The sequence below is a fragment of the Carassius auratus genome, chromosome 5 (genome assembly GCF_003368295.1).
Source record: "Carassius auratus strain Wakin chromosome 5, ASM336829v1, whole genome shotgun sequence".
Classification (NCBI taxonomy): Eukaryota; Metazoa; Chordata; class Actinopteri; order Cypriniformes; family Cyprinidae; genus Carassius; species Carassius auratus.
In genome coordinates this window covers 8,110,770-8,138,372 of record NC_039247.1, presented here as the reverse complement: position 1 = coordinate 8,138,372, position 27,603 = coordinate 8,110,770, and the positions used below count along the sequence as shown (strand labels likewise).

The 27,603-nt window shown below is 33.7% G+C and overlaps 1 protein-coding gene across 1 annotated transcript in view; it reads right to left on the bottom strand.

Annotated features, from left to right (window-relative positions):
* Positions 1–230: 230 nt before the first annotated feature.
* The window catches only part of LOC113073329 (LIM/homeobox protein LMX-1.2-like), a 42,991-nt gene continuing 15,618 nt past the window's right edge, over positions 231–27,603 (bottom strand). The window contains exons 3-8 of the mRNA XM_026246243.1: positions 5,263–5,495; positions 5,006–5,184; positions 4,230–4,307; positions 3,337–3,403; positions 3,086–3,250; positions 231–1,126 (exon numbers count right to left, since the gene is read on the bottom strand). Of these exons, the coding sequence (XP_026102028.1) occupies positions 969–1,126; positions 3,086–3,250; positions 3,337–3,403; positions 4,230–4,307; positions 5,006–5,184; positions 5,263–5,495 (880 nt within the window). The 3' untranslated portion in view covers positions 231–968. The remainder of the gene's footprint in view (positions 1,127–3,085; positions 3,251–3,336; positions 3,404–4,229; positions 4,308–5,005; positions 5,185–5,262; positions 5,496–27,603) is intronic.

Genomic DNA, 27,603 nt, shown 5'->3' with positions numbered 1-27,603 from the left:
ATGTAAAATTAAAGCATATTTTGAGGCCAAAGTGAAAACTGTGTGTGATGTGGACAATATTTTAAAAGAAAACAAAAATGATACAAACATCTCTTACTAAAACTAATTTCAATTCTCATTATTCTTTGTTCATTTATAATTTATTTCAAGTGTCTCAAATGAAAAATTAAAGCATGTTTAAGCATAAATGAACCATATTGTATGAAATGGACAACATTTAGAAAAAAAAATATTTTTTAATTATTTCTTTATTTTTAGTACCAACAAACTTTGGTCAATTTAGCAAGTTTGAGCAAAAATGCATCCTCTACAACATCCAAGAATGCAAATGACAAATAAATAGCACAGCGAAATAAACATATACATCTTTAAACATCAACAGAAATGCTACACTCTCTTCCAGGAACTTGCATAAAAATGTTTATGGTACTTTCTCTAACACAGTTTGTTTTAAATAAAGCTTTGCAGGTTTGCTTGGCACATGTACGTAATAAATAGCTAATCGTTCTTGTCAACACACAGCTGTTTCAGCTCGACTTTATTTCAAAACTTTTGAAATCCATATTCATGCTGATAACAATGAAGTGTTTCCATTTTGCGTGTATTGCATTTGTCTATTTACGGTCTAAAGTTGTTTTGTAGGTTCAGTATACTGCAGTAAACGTCCTGCAGCACCTCAAGAAATGTGTGGTTAAGATTATTTCTACAAAGTCTAGATGAAAACCTACTCATCCCATCTTCACATACACTTGGCCAGCACATCTTTGAACCTCCTCAGCATGTCGTCTACAGCACAAAGCCGAGATCTGGTTTCATCTTCTGCGTGAGTCGATCGGTTTGGTTTGGTTTGGTTTTCTTGTCTTTACAGCCTCGGCCTTATACTGGAGGTTTGCTGCTGTACGTGAGGCTGGTTTTGCAGACATGGATATTATGTAGTTCTTGTGGCTGTTTAGTCTCAAGATTTGGTTTCAGGAGGCGAAGTAGGAGCTCTGCATGGAGTAGAGGCGGTCGATGGGGTTTCCCAGGCGGGTCTGAAGGGATCCGGCTTCTGCCGCAGCCATGAAGCAGTCGCTCAGACTGGTCAGAGACGTGTCACTGTCAATGTCGTGGAAAATCGAGTCGTTTCCTGGAGGAAAAAACAACAACAAAATGAGGTCTTAGTACTGTAGAAGTCAATCGAAACTATGTGACCCTGGACCACAAAATGAGTCATGAGATGAATAAATAAGCTTTCCATTGATGTATGGATTATTATGATCAGATAATATTTGGCTGAGATCCAACTTTGGAATCTGAGGGAGCAAAAAAATTCTAATTACTGAGAAAATCATCTTTAATTAGTCCAAATGAATTCTTAGCAATGCATATTACTAATCAAAAATTAAGTTCTGATATACTTTTACGGTAGGAGATTTACTAAATATCTTCATGGAACATGATCTTCACTTAATATCCTAATGATTTTTGGCATAAAAGAAAAATCTATCATTTTGACCCATACAACTATTTATTTTATTTTATTTTTTGCTAAAAATATACCCCAGCAACGTGTGGACATTTGTAATCTAATGGTCCAGGGTCATATATGAGTGGTGTGTGTTGTTCAGAAGTTTGGGGTCGGTACGGTTTTTAAATGTTTTTGAAAGAAGTCTCTTCTGCTCACCGCGGCTGCATTTATTTGATCAAAAATACAGCAAAAATATTACCATTTAAAATAGCTGATTTATATTTGAATATATTGTAAAAAGTATTATCAGCAGATTCGGAAATGATACAGAATTCATTAAATGCAGGTTTTGGAAACATTAATTTTCTATATATAATTCTTTATATAAATATAAATATATATTTATATAATATAAATCTTTTGTAAAGTTATAAATGTCTTTACTGTTACTTTTGATCAATTTCATGCATCCTCTCCATTTAAAATTATTCATTTCTTTAAAAGCAAATCATACAGACCCTAAGCTTTATCTAAATGTGATAAAATAACATTGAACAGACAATAAAATCACTAAAAATGAAATCAGCAAGAATCTTTGAATATAGAAGTTATCAACCGTTCAATCATCATAAGAAATGTACATACACTGCTAATATGGAGAATAAAAAAATTACACTAATTATTATTTTCTTTTCCTCCTTCCAAAGACACTGATTATCAATAAAAAAATTAATAAAAAAAAATTCATAATGACCCTTGACTTTTAGTAAATGATAGTGTGCATTATGATACTACAGTATAAAAAGTATAATAGTAATAGGGATACAGACATAACTAATTTGATCAATATTTTTCACCTATATATATATATATATATTTAAATGGTTATTAGTTCTGTAATATCAACCAATAAATAGGTAGGTATTCAAAGGCAGATTTAATATGCCATTAAAAAAATTACATAAATGAAATCATGATCAATTCTGGTTAGCAGTTTTCAAGAATTTAACAAACAAACAATAAATAAGTAAAACTATAATACATTATATTTATACAGTATATACACACACACACACACACACAGTATATATAAAAACTGGCTTTGGCCATGAAAAGTCAGTATCAATCAATCTCTAACAGTGAGAGTAAAAGTTTTAGCAAGCACAGCTAACAAACAAATATGTTAAACTTACTGAACTGAAGCTTTTAGTGCAAAGAGTTTGTTCAGTCCTCAAGGACACAGTTTAATGTACGCTATAGAAAAATGATTAGCCACAGGACTCTCAACTGCTTCTGAAAGCTGTAATTGGCTATAAACCGTTATATAAAAGAGCACATAAACTTCTCGTTTGCGTCAACTCGCAGCAGGACAAAACGCGCGCATCATTGTGTAATCGTGTGCGTGTGAGGCTCACTTTCTCAGGAGCGCTGCGTGGAACTTTATAGTGTAATTTTATAGGCTTCTCAAAAACTAATTGACACTGTTACATAAGGGTGAAGACAGTTTAATGGCACATTTATTTTTACTGGGCCCATACGTGGCATTAGCAGCTGCTTCTGGTCAATATCATTCAGAAGAAATGAACGGGACGTGAGGTTTGCTGTGGTAACATCCCTCCAGAGAAAGATGTTTCTCACCGTACGGATTCATGTGATCTCCGGGCATCTGTGGAGGGGTCAGACCGTGCTGGAACGGGTCCGTGCTGTATCCGCTGGTCTCAATGGAGACTAACTGATGTTGTGGAGGCGGAGCCAGTGGTGTGTAAGAGTTCATCAGATTCTCCATTCGGCTTGAGATCACATCTGCAGAGAACACACAGAGAGATGAGTGTGTGTGTGTGTGTGTGTGTGCGTGTGAGTGTGTGAGTGTGTGTGAGTGTGTTTAGTACCTTGTCCGAGTCTCTGAGAGGTTTGCTGCTCTTGTTGCTGCTGTTGTCGGCGTGCTAATTTCTTCATCTGACCGGAAAAAGAGGAACAGACAAATATTGAATAATCATAAAAGGTTGTGTGCATATTGAATCATATTAAAGAGTAACTTACACCAGGGGTTTACAAACCAGGGTTCGGGGACACGGTGAGGCAAAGTTATTTTAGTATTTTTTATTTACTATTTTATGTATACATAAAATAGTGTGTGTGTGTGTGTGTGTGTGTGACCCTGGACTACAAAACCAGTCTTAAGTGCAAATGTTTCGATATTGAGATTTATAAATAATCTGAATAAGCTTTGGTTTGTTAAGATAGCAAAATTTTTGGCAGAGATACAACTATTAGAAAATCTGGAATCTGAGGGTGCACAAAAATCTAAATACTGAGAAAATTGCCTTTAAAGTTGTCCAAATTAAGTTCTTAGCAATGCATATTATTAATAAAAAAATTACGTTTTGATTAATTTATGGTAGGAAATTTCCAAAATATCTTCATGGAACATGATCTTTACTTAATATCCTAATGATTTTTGGCATAAAAGAAACAATATACAATGTTTTCAAAAAATATACCCCAGCTCCAGGGTCACACACGCACACAAACACACATACATATATATATATATATATATATATATATATATATATATATATATATATATATATATATATATATATATATATATATATATATATATATATATATATATATATATATATATATATATATATATATATATATATATTTATATTTATATATAAATAATCCAACTTCCAGTATTTGAACATCTATGGCATCTAAAGAATTGAAAACCCCTGACTTAGGCTCAGTTAAGATCTCTGAACATGCTCACCTTTGCTCTTTGGTTCTGAAACCACACCTGGACGACTCTAACACTTAGACCGGTTTCAGCTGCCAACGTCTCTCTGACCTGAAATAACAGGAACATCAGTGTATTATTTCATCTGAAGTAGTCTCACTCATCAGTCTTACTCATCAGATACCCTGTATAGTTTTTTACTATCTTTACATGCAATATGCATAATGTGGTACACATGTTTTTGTTTGTTTTTTTTTTGGTCAATTTTAGATGCAAAATGCATTAGATCAGATGGTCCAGAGTTTTTTTTTTACATGCAATACACATCAAATGGTTCACAGTTTTCACCAATTTTACATGCAATATGAATCAGAAGATCCATAGTTTTTGCCAATTTTATATTGCAGTATGCATTAGATTCTCCATATATTTTTTTATAATTTTTACATGCAATGCACCTAAAAAGATCGATAGTTTGTGCCAATTTTAGATGCAGTATGCATTAGATTCTCCATATAGTTTTATATTAATATTAATATAATATATATTATATTAAATATATTTTTACATGCAATGCACCAAGTAAAATCCATAGTTTTTGTCATTTTTACATGCAGTAAGCATTGGATGGTCCATATAGTTTGTGCATTTTTTTCTTTTTTGCTGTTTTTACATGCACTACGCATCAAATAGTCCATAAACTGCTGTGTAATAATGATTTAGTATAATACTGGAACCTGTGCCTCTACAGTAAGCACAGGCTGCACATTCAAGAGATTCTCCAGAAATCCTCTGAAGGATAGTCTCACCTTTCGGCATGGTTTGGACGACACCTCAAAGGAGGCCTTGAAGGCTCGCCGCTGCTGGGTGGTGAGGATGGTGCGAGGTCTCTTGGGTCTGCGTGGGTCTTTGCCATCATCGGCTCCTTTGCCCTGACCCCCTGCTCCTTTCTCAGGCTTCAAATCCAGATCTTCTTCCTCGCTTTTGTCTATAGAAACAAGTTTTTTAATATCACCTTTCCATAGAGAGCATACGAGACGAGAGGAAAGGAAAGCGTTGTTCTCACCGGAGTCAGACATGTCCGGGCTGACCGAGTGCAGTAAGTCCTTCTCCTTCTCGTAGTCATTCTTGCACAGCAATTGTCCTTCCTTCAGGACGAACTCGTCCCCTTTACACAGCTGTCGCTCGCACACACAGCAGCAGAAGCAGCCTAGATGATACACACTTTCTAGTGCGCGCATCACAAACTCACTGGGAGCGATCTTCTCCAGACAGCCACTGCATTTGGCTGCAAACAACCTGATGAGAAGAAACAAAACATAAACCGATGCTGTTTACTTTCTATATACATGCTTCTGGTCTTATTGTGCACAGTTCACTAGTGCATGTTATGCCAAAGCATCAAAAGGTTTGTTTTTGACATTTGTAAAAGGATGCTTAAATAATATTAGCCAATAATAAAATAACTAACTTTCCATAAATCAAGGTAACTGGTTTCATGTTCTTTTAAATGTTTGAAAGTTGCATCATATGCATTCAACTGGTCGAAAAGTAGGTTAGATCATCAAATTCACATCATCGAAGTGCAAAACCAAATGCATAAACAGTTTAAAAACGACACACTGTAATCTACATAGCAGGACCTCCTGTCAGAATTATCTGAAGTACAAGAGCGAGTCACTTCTTCGGGTAATACTCAAACCCCCTGGCGTGAGACTAACTGCAAAGCTCAATAATTCTGAAGCATTAAGCAGATCTTCCCTCAGAGCTCAGTCTTCTCCCACACCAATAAAGCTCATCCATAAATATCACAGGCGCACAGATCAATGCGTGACTGACACCGGACGCCCCAGCTGGGCTCATGATTATGACTTTGAAAGAGATTTTTAATAAGCCTCGAGATATGATGGTATCATGAGGTGAGACGAATAAAAGAGTCAATATTCAGCAACGGACCCACAGGAAGGAAAAATCACAGATGAGATCTCTTTAATATCTCTGTTGTTTCTCCCAGACAGCACCGAAGGAGACTTCTGCTGACATCTTCTGCTTCTCAGATGTTTCGCTTGAGAAAGAAAAAAAAAAAACTCAGTAGACTTAAGATTTTAGTTCTCAAACTATACAGAAATTTGCCAAAATCATAAAGTTTTCAATGAAAAGTGTAATCAATACAAACTCAATATGCACTTTTTTTTAGCTATTACTGTATTGTATATACACTGCTGTTCAAAATAATGAAAGAAATTACTACTTTTATTCAGCAAAGATGAATTAAATTGATCAAAAGTCACAGTTAAGACATTTATAATGTTACAAAAGATTCTGTTTCAAATAAATGCTGTTCTTCTGAACATTCTATTCATCAAAGAATCCTGAAAAAATGGAATAAAAACTTTCCACAAACATATGAAGCAGGTTTCCACATTAAAAATAAGAAATCCAAAGGATTTTAAAATGCAATACAATAGAAAACAGTTATTTTAAATGTAAAAATATTGAACATTTTTTACATTGTTAAAAATAAAAAAAACATTGTTTTACTCTATTTTTGATCAAATAAACGCAGCCTTGGTGAGCATTAGAAATTTCTTTCAACATTCTAAAAATATTACCGACCCTAAACCTTTAAAATAGGTATTTTACAAGAAGCAACCGAGACAAAGTTGATAATAAATGGATGAGAGGATTGCACTGAGCCAAAATGAGCAACCTTTGAGCAATACCATGTCCAAAGAGCAACCTGGTTTCTTTCTCCATCTTCAGCTGATCTTTAATAATCACATGCTGAAGTGTCCCTGCGTCCTCTGTCTGTCACTTCACATTACGCTGCTGTCTGTAATTCCCATGCTCTTTCTGGAGATCTTCCTTTCTTCTGTTGTGTTTGGGAACTAATCCTGACTTTGTTGACAGGACCACAGTGGAAGCAGTGCCTCTGTCCCAGGTCTTTGTCAGAACGGCACTGGCATTTTTTGTTGTTGCTTTTGTTGTTGTTGTTTATAAAACAAGGTTTTTGGAGCATGTTTTACAAGAAAATACTATTTAAACTTTCTACTTCAAAATTTCATGTTTAATTCAATGTGTTACTTGCTTTTCTTTGTGAAATTGACTGGTGTAAACTGTTTAAAAGTAAATCCTACACCAATTTTTTTGGTTTATGAGCAATAGTACAAGTGATCCCTCGTGAATAAGTACACTTTTAATACATTTATTATTATCATATAATATTATACTACTACAATATATTGATTAAAGTTTATATTGTATTATTTTATTATAATTTATAATTTTACTTTTAACAAGAGCACTTATTAACTTAAAAATATACTTAAGTGTGAACTTAATGTAATGATTTCAGACACTTAATTGCATGTAATTTACAATTAAATTAAAATACATTATACATAAACATATGTACTTGCTTTTTTGACTCACTTAAGTGAGACTTAAGTACATATGTTTATGTAATTTCATAATTATTTCAACTGTCTTTGAAATATGGTTTTTGAAATATACTTGAAATAATTGTCATTAAAAGTTTAATTTTTAATTAAAAAACCTTAGTATATTCAAACCATCTTAATTTTAAATCTATTATCAAATACTAGTTAAAATTATAATCAAGTACTTTGCTTTAGTATGTTAGTAAGCACATCAAAGCATGGCAAATGATTATTAAAACTTCTAAAAGTGCGTAATTATGTAAAAAAAAACTGTGTGAAAAAAATTTTCATGCAGAAAATACTACTAAATTTCTCAAACAATTACGAACAATTAATGGAATTAACACAGAATTAAAAATGAAAAGTAAAGAAGGGAAATATTATTTTATTTTAAAATATGCTTAAAAACAATAAGTATTATATTATCTGTAAGTAAAGAAAAAAAAGTGAATTAAGTACACTTAAGTACTTTTAAGTACACTAAGTGCACATTTAATACATTATGCACATTTCTTTTTATTTTATGTATTTTTTTTTTTTTTTTTTTACAAGGGGTTGTTTGTGACTTATAATATAAAAATGATCAAAGAGGATGATGCATCTGGTGTTTTTGGTCTCTTGTTCGTCTAAATGTGTAGAAATGTAGTGGTTTTGATTGACGCGTGTGCAGGGGTTGACACTAATCCCTCTTTAATACCATTAAAACAGCCTAAAGAAGGGAAAGACTTCACGCTCAGTCAATCATGCTTAGAAAAGACTTTAACTCTGTGCTCTTCAGTGTGTGTATGTGATACTCATGTTTGCATGTGTGTGTGTGTGTGTGTGGTGGGGGTATTTATTCTTTCCTGTGTATTTGTTTGCTATAGATCAGAAATGTAACAAACACAAACAATAATTTAACCCTGGTTTGCTGCCATCAAAGTTGTGGAGCTTATGGAGAACCAGCAAACATCTCCAAACTCCAAACACAGATCCCTCACCACAACAGCTCTCAGATCAGCTTCAGGTGCTTCAGAATTCAAGTGGAATGGGAGTGGAATTCAATACAGGTGCCAAAATATACATTGACACTCATTCATAACAGGTTTATGTTTTTAGTTTATGCATTATCAATTTGAGTCAGTTCCTAGAAAATTTCATTTTGAGATTATTTCAGGCAATTAATACAAAATAAATGGTTTTTAAAAAGTATTATTAAAGTACAACTATATAACATACATTTTCTAAATATAATAACTACGTGTAATAATAATTTATTAAAATATTCATTGAATATAACATTGTAATAGATTCAATAATTTTGCATTAAAATGCAATAATATTTTTAAATGGCAAATCTGAGCACATAAATAGTAAATATTGTTAATAACGATAAAATAAAAAGTTATGTTTTTTTTTTTTCATTTATATTAAAAAATTATATATCTAATTCAACACTGTCGAGTTTGCTACCAAAACTCCCAAGACATAATATGAGAAGGACTCTCACGGTTGTCTAGAAGAAATGTTTTTATATTAATGAGATATCATTTGTTTCAAGTTTCTTATTATTTGAGTACCATATATAAATTGACCTGATAAATCCTTTTATACAGCCTTTTTACATTGACCTTTGATGCAGTTATGAACATGCATTGCAGGCCTCTCTCTCTCTCTCTGTGTGTGTGTGTGTGTGTGTGTGTGTGTGATTTTTCCAACCACCTCTTCCACATCCATACAGCACAGATACATGTGCACTACAAAAGAGCAAAAGATGTAATTAAACACTGGAGCTTTCCTCTGATAGTACTGTATGGAAAATACCCTGTAGTCCACACACACACACACACACACACACACACACACACCACTTTAAACTGTATTCTGACCCTATCAAAGCTTATAAACCACATCAACTCCACTCTGTAAAATTCAAAAGCTCTCAGATGTATCTAGGATGTTAAAAAATTATTTATTTAAACTAATGCAAAAAATGATGTTCTCCGTCAGTATTTTTGTCTTGTTTTCCAGTACAAATATCTGCATCCTGCTGGAGGATATCAAACATGTTTTCATTGGTCAAGCGCACACCTTTCTATCGGGTTTGTTGTGATAGGAATGATTTTAAAGTCTGCTAGTGTGTGATCCTCAGTTGTTTAGTGTATGATGGCCAGTTTTCCCTTTGTGACTGTTCGTTTGAAAGATTTTAGAAGTCATGTAGATTCCAGCCTTAATGAGTCTGAAGTTAAATGCTGAGAGAGTAAAGGGAGCGTGTGTTTGTCCGGGACCCCAGAGTAAACTCCGGCCCCAATACAACGGCTCCTGAAGCTCATCACTCACTGCTCAACATAATCACACACAGACATGCAATCTTCCTGATTAAGATCACAACATAAACACAGAGAAGAGGAAAGAAAGCGTGTCGGGGGATCTTTGAAAAAAGAACTTGAAGAAATGGATTTGAATAAATCTCATGAAATCTGTAAAAATGTCCACAATGAAAAAAATAAATAAATACAAATAATTGAAGACAAATCATAATTTTAATTTTAAGTTTTTATAGTGCAATGGAAATACACTATTATTTTTTAATAACAGTGCAAAATTTTGTTGAAAAAAAAATAAAAAAAATACAACAGCATTTGCAAATTTGCAAAATACAACTGTAGTGTAATGTGTTACTACTGAACCTAAAAAATGAATAATGTTAAAATAATGAGAAAGATGTTTTTGCATCAAATCAACAATAATGTTTGAGAGGAAATTAAAATAATTTAACAATTATGTTAATAAAACTATGAATTTTGTTAGTTTGCCTACCTAGACAGCATTAATAATTTGTATGTGAATATATATATATATATATATATATATATATGCTCGCATAAAACTGAATTATGAGAAATCATACTAACACACAGAAAATATAAAATGCTACAAAAGTCCCTTTAATTAAGTAGCAATAGCAGCTAAGGATAGGAAGAGGACAGAGTTGTAATCAGATGAGATTGTGTGTGTGTGTGTGTGTGTGTTTGAACAGCTGCTTTTCCTGAGTTTGGCAGCTCTATTCAGAATGAAGTTTACTCAGCTCGACCATAACAGCAAACAGAGTATGAGCGAATAATGGAGCATGCATACAAAAGACAACACACACACACACACACACACACACACACACACACACAGAGACCACTGTGCTACACTTGCTTTACACTTCAAAATAAAACCATAGCCTCAGCAAAGAACTTACCAAGAGCTTTTGGTGGCTGTATAAGGTTCTTGAGCTGAGCTATACAGTGTTTAAGAGACTTTGTAAGTTCTCCAGACCTTAAAGCACTAAAACAGATGCTTTAAAGAGTTCTCTTATGATATACATTTTCCTAAAACCTTTACTGGAAGCTTAATTTCAAGCATCTATTAGGAAACCGAAGTGCGTAGAAGCTGATCAGAGGGTAATTTCTTACAGACCAGAACAGATCTTAGCTCATGGTCTACATATGGTCTCTCAGATGTCCAGGTTTAGTGTAGGTAGTAGAAGAAACCCTGGCCGCAGCATCTGTGCCGTATCAAAGCCAGATCTGACCACAAGCCTGAATGAGTCCATTCTCTCTCAGCTTCTCATTGGCTGTGGTTCAAATCCCAGAGCTGAGCGACCCTGCTGGGCAACATTATTGGGTATCACAGGCATATTCATGCTCAAAATTGGCAGGGTAGGCAAACTAACAAAAATTAAATACGTAGAAAAAAAAATATTAAGCAGAATACACAAATTAATTTTCATTGCTATAGTGAAATTAAGAAATTATTTGTTGCAAATTGTACATTTACATCATATGGCAAAGTTACTTACTAAACCCAAAAAAAAAAAAAAAAATACTAATAAAATAATGAGAAATAGGTTTTTGCAACAAACCAGTGATAAACTTTGGGGAAAATGTGCTGTATTTGCATCAAAATAATAATAAAAGAATATTAAAACAATGCTAAAATTAATGAGTTACATTAATAAAAATGAATGCAGAAAATTAATCAAAATTATTTATGGTCCTATTTATCCTAGCCAAATAGCATTAAACTAAACTTAACTAAACTTTTTCACATTAAAGCAATGATAAACTTTGGGGGAAATGTGCTGAAATGCCATAAAAATATAGTAAAAAATAAATAAAATGGTTTTAATAGAATAATGTTACAATTATTAAGTTATATTATAAAAAGAGAAAATAGAAAAATAAAGAAAATTAATAATAAAAAAAATATTAATGGTCTTTAGGCAAATCCATGCCCAAAATGCTGAACATATAATAATTATTATGCAAAATATATATATAATTATTATTATATATATATATATATAATTTTTTTTTTTTTTTGCATAATATATATATTGGGCATATTTAGGCCAAAGGTGCTACCTTAAATAATAATCACTCACTAAATAAAACATATCTAGATACTTGTGGCTTAGCAATCACCTAGCAACCACACACAACACCCTACCAACCACACCCTGGCAACAAGCCTGGCAACACCCTGGCAACAAGCCACAGCAGGTTGAATGAGCAAACACCACTCAAATGTCCAGGCAAAAATAAATATATGCTGTATACATATTATATATAGTTACATACTTTTCCTCCCTTACTATCTATCTTAGTAACCTAATCGTTGACCTAACAATCGTTTCCCTAAGTCTGAAGCTGTTTAATGAGTCACTCTCCTCATCTGGCCTGTTTCCATGTTGTGTTTTTTCTCTGATGTAAAGCAGACGTCGCTGTTTAGCAGCTCAGCAGGGCTCTATTCGCTGCTAAAGTGAGCGATCTGACAATATTCCCAGAGCTGCAGTAACTCGGATGCTAATTGCTGTATAGGGCTTGCAGCTGCTTGGCATAAACACCGACCAATCAGAAAGAAGCCAGCACATGATTGGCAGGAGGATATTGCTACTACCCCCACCTCCCGAAGCGTCCCATTGGCTGACACAAAGAACAGTTTATTTTATATGAGTTGCATCTGTGCAAACCAATAAAGCCTGGTAGAAGCACATGAGTGGTGAGCCAGATTTTCCTCAAGATCTATAGCGTTGCTTAATCTCTGGCTTAACGCAGATGTCAAAAGGCCAGCGCGGCCTCCGGAGCAGATGTCCAGTATACACCATATGAACTACTTCTGGAGAGAATCAAAGTGAAGAGATCATGACGGAGAGTTAATTAAGTGGACGCTTCTTGAAGTGAAGAGCTCTTGCTTATAGGCTCTATTCCAAGATCTAGTGAGCTGCCTAGCTGTTTATCGCCTACGTAGGGAGCATAATAACCTGAAAAAAGCTACATGAAAGCTCTATAAATTGTATACAAAAAGCAAAGTGCTCCAGCAGAAATAATGCATTGCTATGCTATAAAAGATAATACTCTAATACGAATTTACAAATTTACATTTCTTAACATTTTTTTGTTCAAAAGCAGCTTTTATTTTACTTATATATTCTAATAATACTTAATAGATAAAATATATGTAATATAGAAATATAACTTTAAGTAAGAAATAAAATGACTTATATACAGTGTATTATATATATGTATGTATATATATATGTCTATTCATATGTATGTAATATGTATAATAAATTATAATTATATTCTGTACATATATATATTATAAAGATACTTGATACTTTTAAGTATAGACTATATTTACTCATAAAATATATGCAATACAGAAATATAATTTGAAGTATGAGATAAGATTATTTATATGGGTGTATATATATATATATATTGAAATGTTTTTAATACAATGAAAACTGTTTTTACAGTGATCTCAGTTTGATAAAAACATTTTAGGCCTATGTTAGGCCTATTAATTGCAATGATTTAATGTCCAGGGTTATTCAAACAACAAATTATATAGAAAAAGCAAGCAAAGAACACAAACTGAGCTGCTCTCAGAAAAACGGTTTACTTTAGCTGCATTCATCGTGAAACTTAGCACATATGCAAAGATTCAGCTGGATCATAATTGATTCGTGCAAACAAAGACGTGTTTATGTAGATCTGGAGGACATTACCTTCATTCCCTGTGCTGAAACGCTACTGTCAATCAAACTATTGTGGGAGGGGCCTGTCTGTGTGACGTCACAAAGACAGGCATCTGAGATCAGCTCGATTTGAGAAAGGTGTAAAGATTTAACGAGATTAAAAAAGCACTGGGGGCTTTTTTATAATCTTTATCATTATAGGATGGTTGTATACACACACTGCCAACACACATTTCAGTTCAAACAAGTTGTACAAGTGCATTTAGCATCCAATGACTCCTTTAAGACGCTGTCTAGATAGGCAGCTCACTGGCTTTTGGAACAGAGCCCCAGTTTAGCACCCATGAGGTTACAGCACTGAAACGCAAACGTTAAATAAGGGTGAGTCTTTGCCTGAGGCTGGATAAGCTCACAGTCCAGTTTTAAATTACAGCTGACCCTTGTGTTCGGCCCAGGGAGACTTAACAAACAGTAATATGGGTCGTTTTGAAGAGGAGGTCCTCAAGCATGTGAAAGGAGGACTGCCCTGGAGACTATTTGACAAGGGCCCTTAATCTGTGGGTGGAGGTTTACGCCGGTGACCCAGCTGAGAGATTACAGCGAGTCTCAAGTGCCTCACCTCGACCCAGATCAATCCCTCTTTGAGGAGCTTTAGCCACATCTGAGAGTGACGCTGGATCAGTGTGTGTGTTTTCCCACCATTTTACAGACCTTTGGCTGTGCAAAGGGATGTTTGTTTGAGTTTTAATTAGCACTGGTAATCCTTAGATTATTAGACCTGAGGTCTGGAATGTTTACTCGGCCAAAGCCTGCGAAATATCTGGCTAATTAATTATTGATGCTTTAAAATTCCTCATTCATTTGATCCTCTCTTTTAAAACATCTCCTATATATGTCAACAAACATCTGCATCATAAATCTAACAGTCTCTAATAACTAGCTAGACTGGATAATTGACCACTGACCCAGGTATCGAAATGCATGCATGATTAGCGTTAATGGTGTAAATCCTGCTAAATATGAAGCAGTGTTGTTGTTTTGTTTTTTTTTATTATTCAAAAACAGTTTGCTTCCCCTCTCACACATCTGCCAATTTATATGTTTCAAATGCAAGACATTGATGTTTGTAAATGGCAGCCTATTCCCTTTTGTAGTGTGTACATATACTATTTATCATCAAACTGTGATGACTGTGACTAAATTCAGTACATATTTGTCTGCCATATGTTGCCACCCCTCAAAAATTCCTGCCCCCTTCTCGCCACCCCAGCAACATTTTTCTAGATCCGCCCCTGATTATAAGTGCAGTATGGTGTACCTCAAGGCTCAGTATTAGGGCCGTTACTCTTCCCACTTTACATATTACCCTTGGGAGATATCATCAGAAACACTGTGTTAGCTTTCACTGTTTTGCTGATGATACTCAGCTCTATATTTCAATAATTACTTACTGCTAAATTCTGAAAAAAAGAGGTGTTAATTATAGGAGCTAAATATTCTGCATGTAAAAACCTAGAATGCGGTCTATGACTTGATGGCTGCTCTGTCAATTCTTTGTCATCAGTTAGGAACCTATTGTGCTATAGCAATCTTTCCTTAGAAAGCCACGTTTTCTAGAATTTGTAAAACTGCATTTTATTATCTTAAAAATATATATAAATTACGACCCTCAATGTCAAATGCAGAAATGTTAATCCATGCATTTATGACCTCAAGGTTAGATTATCGTAATGCTGTATTGGGTGATTGTTGTTCAGCAAGTTTAATTAAAAAAAAACTCCAGTTGACCCATTACTTATTGCTTATTACTTATAAAGCCCTGAATGGTTTTGCACCTCAGTATTTGAATGAGCTCCTTTTACATTATAATCCTCTACGTCCGCTACGTTCTCAAAACTCTGGCAATTTGATAATACCTAGAATATCAAAATCAACTGCGGGCGGCAGATCCTTTTCCTATTTGGCGCCTAAACTCTTGAATAACCTACCTAAAATTATTCGGGAGGCAGACACACTCGTGCAGTTTAAAACTACATTAAAGACCCATCTCTGTAACCTGGCTTACACATAACGTATTAATATGCTTTTAATATCCAAATCCATTAAATTATTTTTAGGGTGCATTAATTAGGAAAACCGGGATGGGGAACTCTTCCCATAACACACGATGTACGTGCTAAATCGTTAGAAGAATGACATAATATTAGTCTGTTTCTCTCTTATTCTGAGGTCACCGGAGCCACCAGATCCAGTCTGTGTCCAGATCAGAGGGTCACTGCAGTCGCCCGGATCCAGTACGTATCCAGATGGTGGATCAGCACCTAGAAAGGACCTCTACATCCCTGAAAGACAGCGGAGACCAGGACAACTAGAGCCCCAGATACAGATCCCCTGTAAAGACCTTGTCTCAGACGACCACCAGGACAAGACCACAGGAAACAGATGATTGTTCTGCACAATCTGACTTTGCTGCAGCCTGGAATTGAACTACTGGTTTCGTCTGGTCAGAGGAGAACTGACCCCCAACTGAGCCTGGATTCTCCCAAGGTTTTTTTCTCCATTCTGTCACCGATGGAGTTTCGGTTCCTTGCCACTGTCGCCTCTGGCTTGCTTAGTTGGGGTCACTTCATCTACAGCGATATCATTGACTTGATTGCAAATGATTGCACAGACACTATTTAACTGAACTGAGTTGGATGATGACATCATTGAATTCAATGATGAACTGCCATTAACAGTAATTTTGCATTATTGAAAAACTGTTTTCCTAATTAATGTTGTTCAGTTGCTTTGAAACAATCTGTTGACATGATAAAGTTGACTTGACTTATTTTGCTTCAAAAGTATGTGACATAAATGTCCTCATTTTCTTCTTTAAAAACACAGGAACTCACATCCCACTAATGCACTATTATTTTCAAACGCTGAAAAAGTTCAAATTCCCAATCTATTTGTATGATTTGGTCTTCGGGCTTGAACACTGGAGAACAGAGAGCCAAGAACCAACTCTGCCTCAGCTTTAAGAGTAAATATTGCATCTGTGCTGACACTCGGCTTTGACTCCACAACAAAAGACCAAAACGGAGTCCGGGTCATTGTCAGAGCGACATGTTTCCATAGCAGCACTGGTGCATTGTGGGATGTTGGATCCCGATGAATGCTGAGCTGAGAGAGGATGAATCCTGCAGACTGAAAGAAATAGGTCCAGTTCTCAGAACTTTTGTGGTTTGTGGCGACTATTACAGTAGAGGCTTCAACCATATATTTAGAGTCAGTTCAAGTTGTTTTTATTTTTATAAAGAGTCAATTTAAGTTTTTTATGTATTATGTATACAATTAAATACAAATGTGCATCTTTACCACTGTATGTGCCATGACCATAATTAGATACAAAACATGCCTATATTAAAAATAATTAAAATAAAACCAGATTTTCAAAAACTAGACCTTCCATAGTTATACTGCAAAATAAAAAACATATTAAAGAATTTAGGCAAAATGTATAAATATAAATATTAAAGACATGGTATATTTTGGTTAATATATATAAGCCATGCATGGTAAATGTTCTTGTAAAGGTGCTTTACCGAAAACCAGCCCCTTCAGAATGAGGTGATTCAACTTACTAAGCAAACAGAGATCTGGAGAGCAGACGCTCAAACAGTACATGTGAAGATTACCATAGAAACCATGAGAAAATAATCACCTACAGTCCAGGAGAACTAGAAGAACAATGGCAGAAACACGTTTGTTTCATTTTAATTTAGTTTAAAATAACTATAGACTAAAATCAGTGCTTTAAGTGGCCCAAAAGAGGTGCCGGTACTCTATTATAGCCAAATATATATATATATATATATATATATATATATATATATTCTGTTTTTTTTTTGTTTGTTTTTTTGATGATTCCCCTCATCCCCTGACAACTATGTTAAAGGGCTTTTATATCTACAGCAGTCATCAGGCAACCTTAATAATAAATCCTTTTTTTAGTTTGCGGATTTGCTTGAGCTAGAAAGAACTACTGAACATAAATAAAATGTGCAAAAGGAATTTGAAAAAATACCCTTAGAAAGAGCAACTAAAGAGCTACTGCATTACTGCATTCAAACTCCCGAACTGACACAAATTATTCACGCTCCGAACTCCCGAACTGATTAAAATAATTCACGATCCCCAAACTGACTCAAATGATTAGCAAACCTGCTTTGAACTCCCGAACCGAATCATATGATTCGCGAACCCGCTACGAACTCCCGAACTGATTCAAATGATTCGCGAAGCCGCTCCGAACTCCCGAATTGATTCAAATGATTTGCGATCCCCAAACTGACTCAATGATTCGCGAACCCGGTCCGAAATCCCGATCTGACTCAAATGATTCGCGATCCCGCTCCGAACTCCCAAACTGACTCAAACGATTCGCGAACCCGCTCCGAACTCCCAGACTGACTCAAATGATTCCCGAACCCGCCCCGATTTCTCGAACTGATTCAAATGATCCGCTAAGCTGCTCCGAACTCCCGAACTGACTCAATCCCGCTCAGAACTCCCAAACTGGTTCAAATGATTCACGCTCCATACTCCGAACTAGGCAGAATTAGGAAGCGTGCATTGTGAAGGGCGCTCTGAAAAGTGGCAGTGAAGGCAAAGGATTAAAACCTCTATTAAAACAGATGTCCAAATGAATGTACTGGTATGCTAAAAGCACGTTCTGGTCGCTCAGAGAGATGGTGGTACGCTCAAGAGCTATATTTGGAAATGGCGGTACTGAGTACCCACTTAAAGCACTGACTAAAATAAAAACTATAAAATAACGCACAACAAAATTAGTAAAGCTTTAACTAAAATTAAAAAAGTAAACAAAAACTAAACATAAAAATAGAAAATCTAAAGAAATAAACATAATATATATAAAAAAATACAATGTTTAAATTAGATTTTTACATCAAAAAACATCATAACTCAGAATTAATGGGCTATTTTCTGTCCTGTTTTGACCCCACTTTTGACCCGGAAGTAAACGCCCACTGCTCTGATTGGCTGACAGTTGTGTGTGTTTGAAAGCTACATCCTTCAAAGATAATAAATAATCAACACATATCAAAGATCTGTAATAAAAGCAGTGGTGCGACATCACTGTCAGATCCAATATATTCAGCACAGCACCGTCTTATATATACTATATTACAATCAAATCTAATCTTGAAAAACTATATAACGTTGGAAAGGTCTAAGACTCCCAAATATATATTTTACCAATATTTATGTAGGAAAAGTAATAGATCAATTTATGACAAGAGTGCACCCTCAGAAATCTACATTTCAAAAGGAGCTTTGAGTCTTGTTTAAAAAAAAGACTTCCTCGTTGCCTTTTTCTCTATCACATTTTAGAAATCATCAGAAGTTATATATCACTTGAAAACATAAAATCTCAAAATTCATCCTTTAAAACCCATTTTAAAATCAGACATTGCATTAGCATGTAAATGGCACATCAAAATCATGTTACAAAATGTTTTCAGTCATGAATTATAAAAATTTAGGTTTGTATCATGCACATTCAAGTCTATCTTCAAAAACGTGAGTGACAGTTAAGGGGTTAAAGAAGAATAAAAATTACAAGAACACACAACAAAATTACCAAAACAAATGAAAACAAAAAATATAACTTATATTTATATATTTAAATATTTTACATTTCATATTTAGTATTATATATATATATATATATATATATATATATATATATATATTAGATATACTTTCACATGTAAAGCTTCCTCTGGTGATTCCAACCACACAAAAAGTTCACAAAAAAAAAAAAAAAAAAAAAAAATCTGAATATGTCTTTAACTAAAGCAAACAACACACAGTGCCTTTGAAACATTAGATCAGGGTCAGACTCGAGGGCTTGAATCACATACAGAAGAGAAACAAATAAAACTGTCTCTCTCCCACAAACACACTGTAACCCAGACACTATAAAGAACGAACCCTGAACAACAGTGAAGGCAGAACAAAACAGTGGTTTAGAAATATGCGCTGCGTGCCTAAGCATGCAAATGTCTAATTTTATCTGCTGATAGGGATTTCTCAAGACTTGCTTCACATTTGAGCCGATACTTGATGCGGCCAGCGTTCATCAACAAACAGGCTGAGCTGAATTCCTCGTGCTGATGTCATTACCCAAACATCAATGAGCTGGGTGGGTCTGTGTGTGTGTGGGTGTGTGTTTTTGTGACAAATCAGGACACAACTGTATAATGACATGGGTATGACACAGGTATTACAAGGAAAGGGTGGCTTATGAGGACATAACCCATGTCTCCATTTTTCAAAACGCTTATAAATCATACAGGATGAGGTTTTTTGGAGAAAGTAAAAATGCACAAAGTTACCTGTGAGGGTTAGGGTTGGTGTAGGGCCATAGAATATAGTTTGTACAGTATAAAAACCATTACGCCTATGGGATGAACACACTTTACACAAAAACAAACGTGTGTGTGTGTGTGTGTCCAACTGACACTGCTTACGTCACAACAACAGTCAAACTTTAAAGAGTGCAATGAAAAACCACTGCAGTGCTGCAAACTCCAGCTCATGAGAATAAAAAAAGATCTCAATAATAACTCTATTGTTTTTCCTATGTATAAAAAGTGAAGTTTTTAAAACAGTTTAAAAAACATCTGCCCCTAACGCCCTAGCAACTGCATAGCAACACCATGGCTAAGACCCAGAAAATGAATTCTCCAGAAAAGGAAAAAAAATAAGGTTTGCATCTTCAAAAAAAAAAAGAAAGAAAAAAGAAAATAAGAAGATAAAGTTAAATAAAATAAATAAATAAAATAACATTTTGAGAAATTTTATTTCATTAGAAAATGAAAAAGAAAATTATATATATATATATATATATATATATATATATATATATATATATATATATATATATGTATATATATATATATATATATGTATATATATATATATATATATATATATATATATATATATTCCAGAGATACTTTTAAATAAGAAGTAAATATTATAAAGAGTAAATAAATTAAATATTTTGACATAATTAAATTTAGAAAATTAAAATAATTACGATAATATATTTCATATTGTTTGAAGTAGTATTTGAAATAATAAAATACATAAATAAATAAAAATAATTACTAATTAAAATAAAAAATGACATTGAGATTTTAAGTTTAAAATAAGAATAAAACATGATATCTTTTTTTTCTTGGTTTATTTATATTTAAAATAAGAAATAAAGTCTACAAATATATCTAAAAAAATTAATTGTGAGATATAAACTGACAATTATCTTCTTCAATATTTTACTCTGAGGGGGAAACGGCTTCCAGCTGAATAAGAAATGAAGTTTGTATTTCCAGGAAACATAACAGAGACATAAGAGAGTCAAACACAAACACCAGCCGTATGCAAATATCCAGCACAAAGCCCGACAGCACAGACCCATCGATCACAGCAGACGTGGTCCTGTCTTCAGCTCAATGAGTTCACACCGAGTGTGTTAAAGATTCATCAAAACACACTGCAGCTCTGAAGACGGATCAGTATCAGGCCTCACGTCCTCAAAGCGTTCCCATCGGCCTCAGGCTAACACGCAGAACTGGTTGCAGGTGTTTGACACCCACTGTCTTTCTCTCCCTCCGGCAGTCGTTCACCTGCTCCACCGCCCACGACATTCACAGTTCACGCTCAGAGATTCATGTCTGAATGACTCCCATGGGTGACCCTCAGCACCTCGCTCTTCAACAACACACTACACACGTGCATGGACAGGACTGGATGCATAAGTTTGCATGAGAAACAATGTTTTCTCCACAATTTACATCGTTTCAAAGCAGCTTTAAAGACAATCACGATGTTAATGTTTATAGTGTCTTCATATCTTGATCTGATCAGAGCTGGGCAAGAATAAAGTTCACATTTTGCGATGATTAAAGCAGATCCAGCATTTGAGATTTGCTACATGTGACCCTGGATCATAAAAACAGTCCTAAGTGTCTTTTTTTTTTTTAACTGAGACTTATACAGTATCTGAAAGATGAATAAATAAGCTTTCTATTGATGTATGGTTTGTTATGATCAGACAATATTTGTCTGAGACACAACTATTAGAAAATCTGGAAATAGAAAATGTCAAAATATTGAGAAAATGGCCTTCAAAGTTGTCCAAAATAAGTTCTAATAATACTTAATATCCTAATGATTTTTGACATAAAGGAAAAATCCATAATTTTGACCCATACAATGTATTTTTGGCTATTGCTACAAATATACCTCGGAGACTTAAGACTGGTTTTATGCTCCAGGATCACATATATTTATGCTATTTTTCATTTTTATTTTTATATTTTCTGTTCTCACTGTGATTTTACTTAGTTTTAGTCATCTTATTTTGTGCTTTTGTTATTCTTTGTTAAATTTGAAATATAAACATTTTTATATGATTTAAAATAAGCAACAAATACAGTAAATAAATCAAATAAAAATACAACATAAAATATTTTTTATAGTTTAAAAACTAAATACAATATTATATACAGTAGAAATAAGAAATACATATTATATAAATAAAATATATGAATTAAAATATTACGTATAAAAATATTTAAAGTAAAACATTTAAAAATTTACAATAAGACAAAATAATACACAAATACAAAATTAAATAATTTAAAATATGAGGTAACATTTTGAGATATAATATTTTTTTACTCTGAAGCATTTTCATTGTAATTTAAATTTATTTTGTCAAAATTAAAATATAAAGTAACATTGTTTTTTTGTTTTTTTTTTGCATATATCTATATCTATGTAGATTTTATTAACTGTAATTTCAGTTTTAGTTGTAGTTATTTTAATACATCAACTCAATGACAATAATAAAATAAAAGTTTTACCTTTTTTAATAAAAACATTCTTTAAGTTAATATTTGTTTCATTTCAAGTAATGCAACCGTTTTAGTTTTAGCTTTAATTTTAATAAACCTATATATACTGGCCTTCGCAAGTATACCATATGTAGATAAAGTTAGACTTACATAACTTTATATAAAGAGCTGAATAATAACACTGTAGTTAAATTTTAATAATAATAATTAAAAAAATGGTGGTTGAGATTTGCTATAGTACATCGCTTTTTGTGAAAACACTTTATGAGAGCTGTGATAAATATTTGTAAAATTATATAAACAATAATCCAGCTGAGATTTGTTATATAGTATATATTGCGTGTGCTGTGTGTTTGCACATACAGTTTGATGCAATACAGTGTATCCAACTTTATATAGCGCTGTGCAATGAAATAGTTTTCATATGTTTGTGAGGATATAAACAATCACGCAGCCGAGATATTGAGCATCGCTTTAGTTTAGTCCCATCAAAAGCTGAGAGGCACACACACACACACACACACACACACTTTCATCCCCGCATTAACTATCAGCCACAGACTGAGTGACAGGAGCTTCAGTGTGTCTTCATCTGTGCCAGGGTTTCTTTTGTGTGGGCGGGACACAGGGGCGTCTCGGAGGAGTGTGTGCTCACAGCTGCCAGCGGGGAGGCTGATGACAGACGGACGTCTAATTCAATCAGGACAGAGCCCAGCCACGCGCACGCAACACACACACACACACACACACACACTCAACACGGATAGAGGACGTGTGTGTGTGTGAGAGAGAGAGAGAGAGAGAGAGAGAGAGAGAGAGAGAGAGAGAGAGAGAGAGAGAGAGAGACAGCATTATTAAACTAAAACCACAACCAGAACAGAAATATTAAAACACAGGTTTTATTCATTATTTTATTTCTAACTGTTATTTTAACTTGACTTACGGTAACACATTGTAATAAGGTTCTAAAGCGTTTATTTATCTTAATGTTAATTTTAACATTTTCTGATGCATTATTAGATTCAAAAGGTGTATCTTTTAATATTATTTGAAGGCCTGAGATAATATGAGCTAATAATGAACAGCTGTATTTTTATTAACTAACATTAACAAAGATAAAAATAAAAATAAAAACAACTAACAAATAACATATAAAGCAACTAAAAACAACTAACATATAAAGCTCATTGTTAGTTAATGTATTAATGTATTATTTGTAAAGTGTTGCTGATGTACTAAATAAGTAAAACTAAACTAAAAATGTATATATATATATATATATATATATATATATATATATATATATATATATATATATACATATATATATATATATACATATATATATATATATATATATATATATACACACACACACACATACACTGTATATATAAAAGAATGTGACCAAATAATCAAGATTTTGTGGATCAAAAGTAAACTTTTAAGAATTGCACAAAAATTATAAATATAAATTACATTTGCATGCTCCTTCTTCTAAGTTTATAAACTGCTGGGAGAATTGACAGATCAAAGATCATTTTTAAAGTTACAGGAAGCGGAAGTTTATACTAAATATTTTGACTCTGTTTGATTGTGTGTGATCTGAACCTGACAACGTACTGTAAACAGCACACCTTATTTGGCATCAGCCTCACTGTTTTCCTGTCATTAAACCGATCGGCACATCAGATCATGCCAACTGCTAGATGTGTTACTGTGAGTCATTCGACAGGTTTCAAGAGGTTTCTCACATAATGACTAATCATGCGGAAAGCTCAGACAAAAGATTTCAAAAACAGCTCCCAGAAAACATGCCAATGGAAACATCATTAACTTGATTTCTTTATGAATTACTGCTGATCAATGCGGAAACATCATGAAGAGTATCAGGTTCAGTACTAGATCAGCTCTTTGATCCTCTGTCAGTAAAGCTAAACATGTTTTGAACACAAAATGTTGTGTATGTATATATATATATATTAAATGTATATATATATATATATATATATATATATATATATATATATATATATATATATATATATATATATATATATATATATACACACACACGCTGGAATAAAATTATGCTATAATATAGACACTTAGTGCTGCTGGGGAAAAAGAAAAACACTGGAAAACAATTTACAAATTTTGATAAAATAAATGACAATAAAATAAAATAATTAATAAGAAGAAAATATAATTTAAATAAAAATGCATTTAAATTAACAACTAGTACTATTTAAAAAATACATTTAAATTAAAATAAAACAAAAAGAAACATAATAAAAAACTAAAATGAACTTGCAATGAACTCAATGAAAAAAGGAACATAAATAGATACATGCAGAAAATTAAAGACAAATGCAGTTTAATCTAATTGATTGTTTTTTATGCTTATGAGAATATTTCAATATGCAAACAGTAAACCAGAATCCTTTACAAATTGTAGGATGCTAAAACAAGCAGAGCAACGAAACAAATCACTGCATATTGTTTTTGTTTTTTAAAGCACATTTCAGAATAAAGAGCAAAGTGCACAGAAAATACAGTGAAGTTTAGTCAACCACACATGCGTTTACCTACACTGTAAAAAAAAAAAAAAAACCTTGCAAAGACTATTGAAAGTAAATTTCACAAGAAAAGAATCCAGTATGTGGCATTTATTTCAAATTATTTGTGACCTTTACTAACATCTTCAGAGTGAAAATGCTTCAAAGTTAACCGTGCACCAGTTTTTCTCCTCAGAAAGAAAGCAGAGCACACTCACAGCACTGTTTCCATGCGTGGCTCTTTTGAACAGAGATTGGAAGTGAGTATAATTGTGGTGGGGGTCATAATCCGTGCGATGAAAGGCCGGGAAAGAAAATGTGCGACAGGGGCCAAAAGGAATCTCAGTTCGGCCGCCTCCGTGCTCAATATGGGCTCTCATACAGCGGGGCCGGGGCCATAAACCACACTGCGCTCTTAACACCCACAGACCTAATAAAAGATGACTGTCTGTGCCTCCCTCGCTCCCCTCTTCTGCCTCGTACTCTTATTTGCTCCATATATACTGTTCAGGCATTTGCTTTACATCACAGCTCTGGATCCTGAACCAGTCTCTGACAGGAGGAGTTTCCCATGCACTCTTATGATTCAGACTGGATGCAAGTCTTGCACTAAAATGCACTTCTAATGCAAATCTATGCATTAAATAGAAGTGTTTATGTGTAATGTGAGAGTGATGCTTTATTTCAGGGGTGAAATTCACCTGGCACACACTCACACACACACATCTGTTAAGGATTTGTGGATGTGAACGTCTCTTTGAGTCTGTTTTTCACTTGACTCACTACAGTTGTCATAACCACTCAAATTCATGCAAGTACCACCGGCGAAAAGGAAAAGGACAAATTACAAATAGAGGACAAATAGATGTGTGTCTCTCAGATTTCTCGAATTCTTAGAAATCAATAAAAATTTGATACATTTTCTCTTTATGTACATATAACATATATAGAGATATACAGAGCAAAATGCATCCTATACACATTATTAAACAGCTTTTTTTAAAGCTAAAACACAATAATGAGACGTTACTGACTTAATGTCAAGACGTGGAAACTCAGGCAAGTCTAACACAAGCACTGTGCTGGAAAACAAGCCAACGAGGGAAGCAGCTTGAAGCAGAAAGAGCATTTCCATGTAGGAAAGCAACTCTTAAGTGCAGTGCTGTCGTGAAAGGATGGATCTCTTACCCACGGCTCTATCTGACGCATCTAATACAGCACCATTGACCGTAATGGCATTATTGGCATGGAAGAAGTAAACTGTCTGGGTTGAAAGATATCATAAAGCCAAATGGCGCTAACCACGGCGGACGCGCATGATAGCGCTTGCTCACTCAAATCTGATAAGAGCGTTTCATGCACACTTACCTAATCAAATCATACGGTAGAGAAATGACTAGCACACACTCCTGCCCACAAACACACACTCCAACACACACACACACACAGACCCCAGAGAGGAAAACTGTCTGAACGTCAAAGCAGTGGATCCAACAAATACTGCAGGATCTTCTGAGGGACTAACCTCATCATTATTGAGCAATGTCTTTTAATCGACTGTGTTTTGGTCATTTTTAGTGGATGCATGAAGTCAGTTTTCCTCAAAGTTCACACAGGTTTCACAAACACAAACCTCCTATAGCCATTTAGCACACCTTCAACCTCCCAAAACTGAAAGATACTTCAGCACAGGAAAGAACCACTCATATTTTATATATATATATATATATATATATATATATATATATATATATATATATATATATATATATATATATATATATATATATGAAACATCACATTACATCATAATACATATATCAAATATATAGTAGAAACATAAAAAAATTATTTATTTCGATTTATTTATAGTTACTCGCTAAAACTAAATAGATGTACGCATGCATGTATACTGAAAATGACAAAAACACACAACTAAATCTTCAATTATAAGCTAAAAAATTAAAACAGAATTAAAAAAAATTATACAAATGCACACACTTTCGTTTAACCTAAAAACAAATTAATAAAACACATTTTAAATGTTATTTAGATTTATAGTTACTTGCCAAAAAAAAAAAAAAAACGTAAAAAATACTTGAAATAAATAACTGAAATAATAATAATAAAAACCAACAACACATATATATAAAATCAGCTGGTTGCCAAGTCAACATTTCTCATTTTAATTTAGTTTTAACTTGATGTATTTAAATAAACACACACACACAAACTTTGTTCAATTGTACATGTTGTAATTTTGACACATTTTCCTATCTATACGAAAATTGTAGACAAAAATCAGATATTCCCACACTTTGTTAACAACAACAACAAAAGAAAGCATGTTTGTTCTTTCTTTTTCTATCATTTCTCACTCTGCAGTGTTTTCAGAGCTGTCATTATTCTGTCTGTGTGTGGATCACACTGCTGCCTCAGGGACCCCGGCCTCACGTTGGGTTC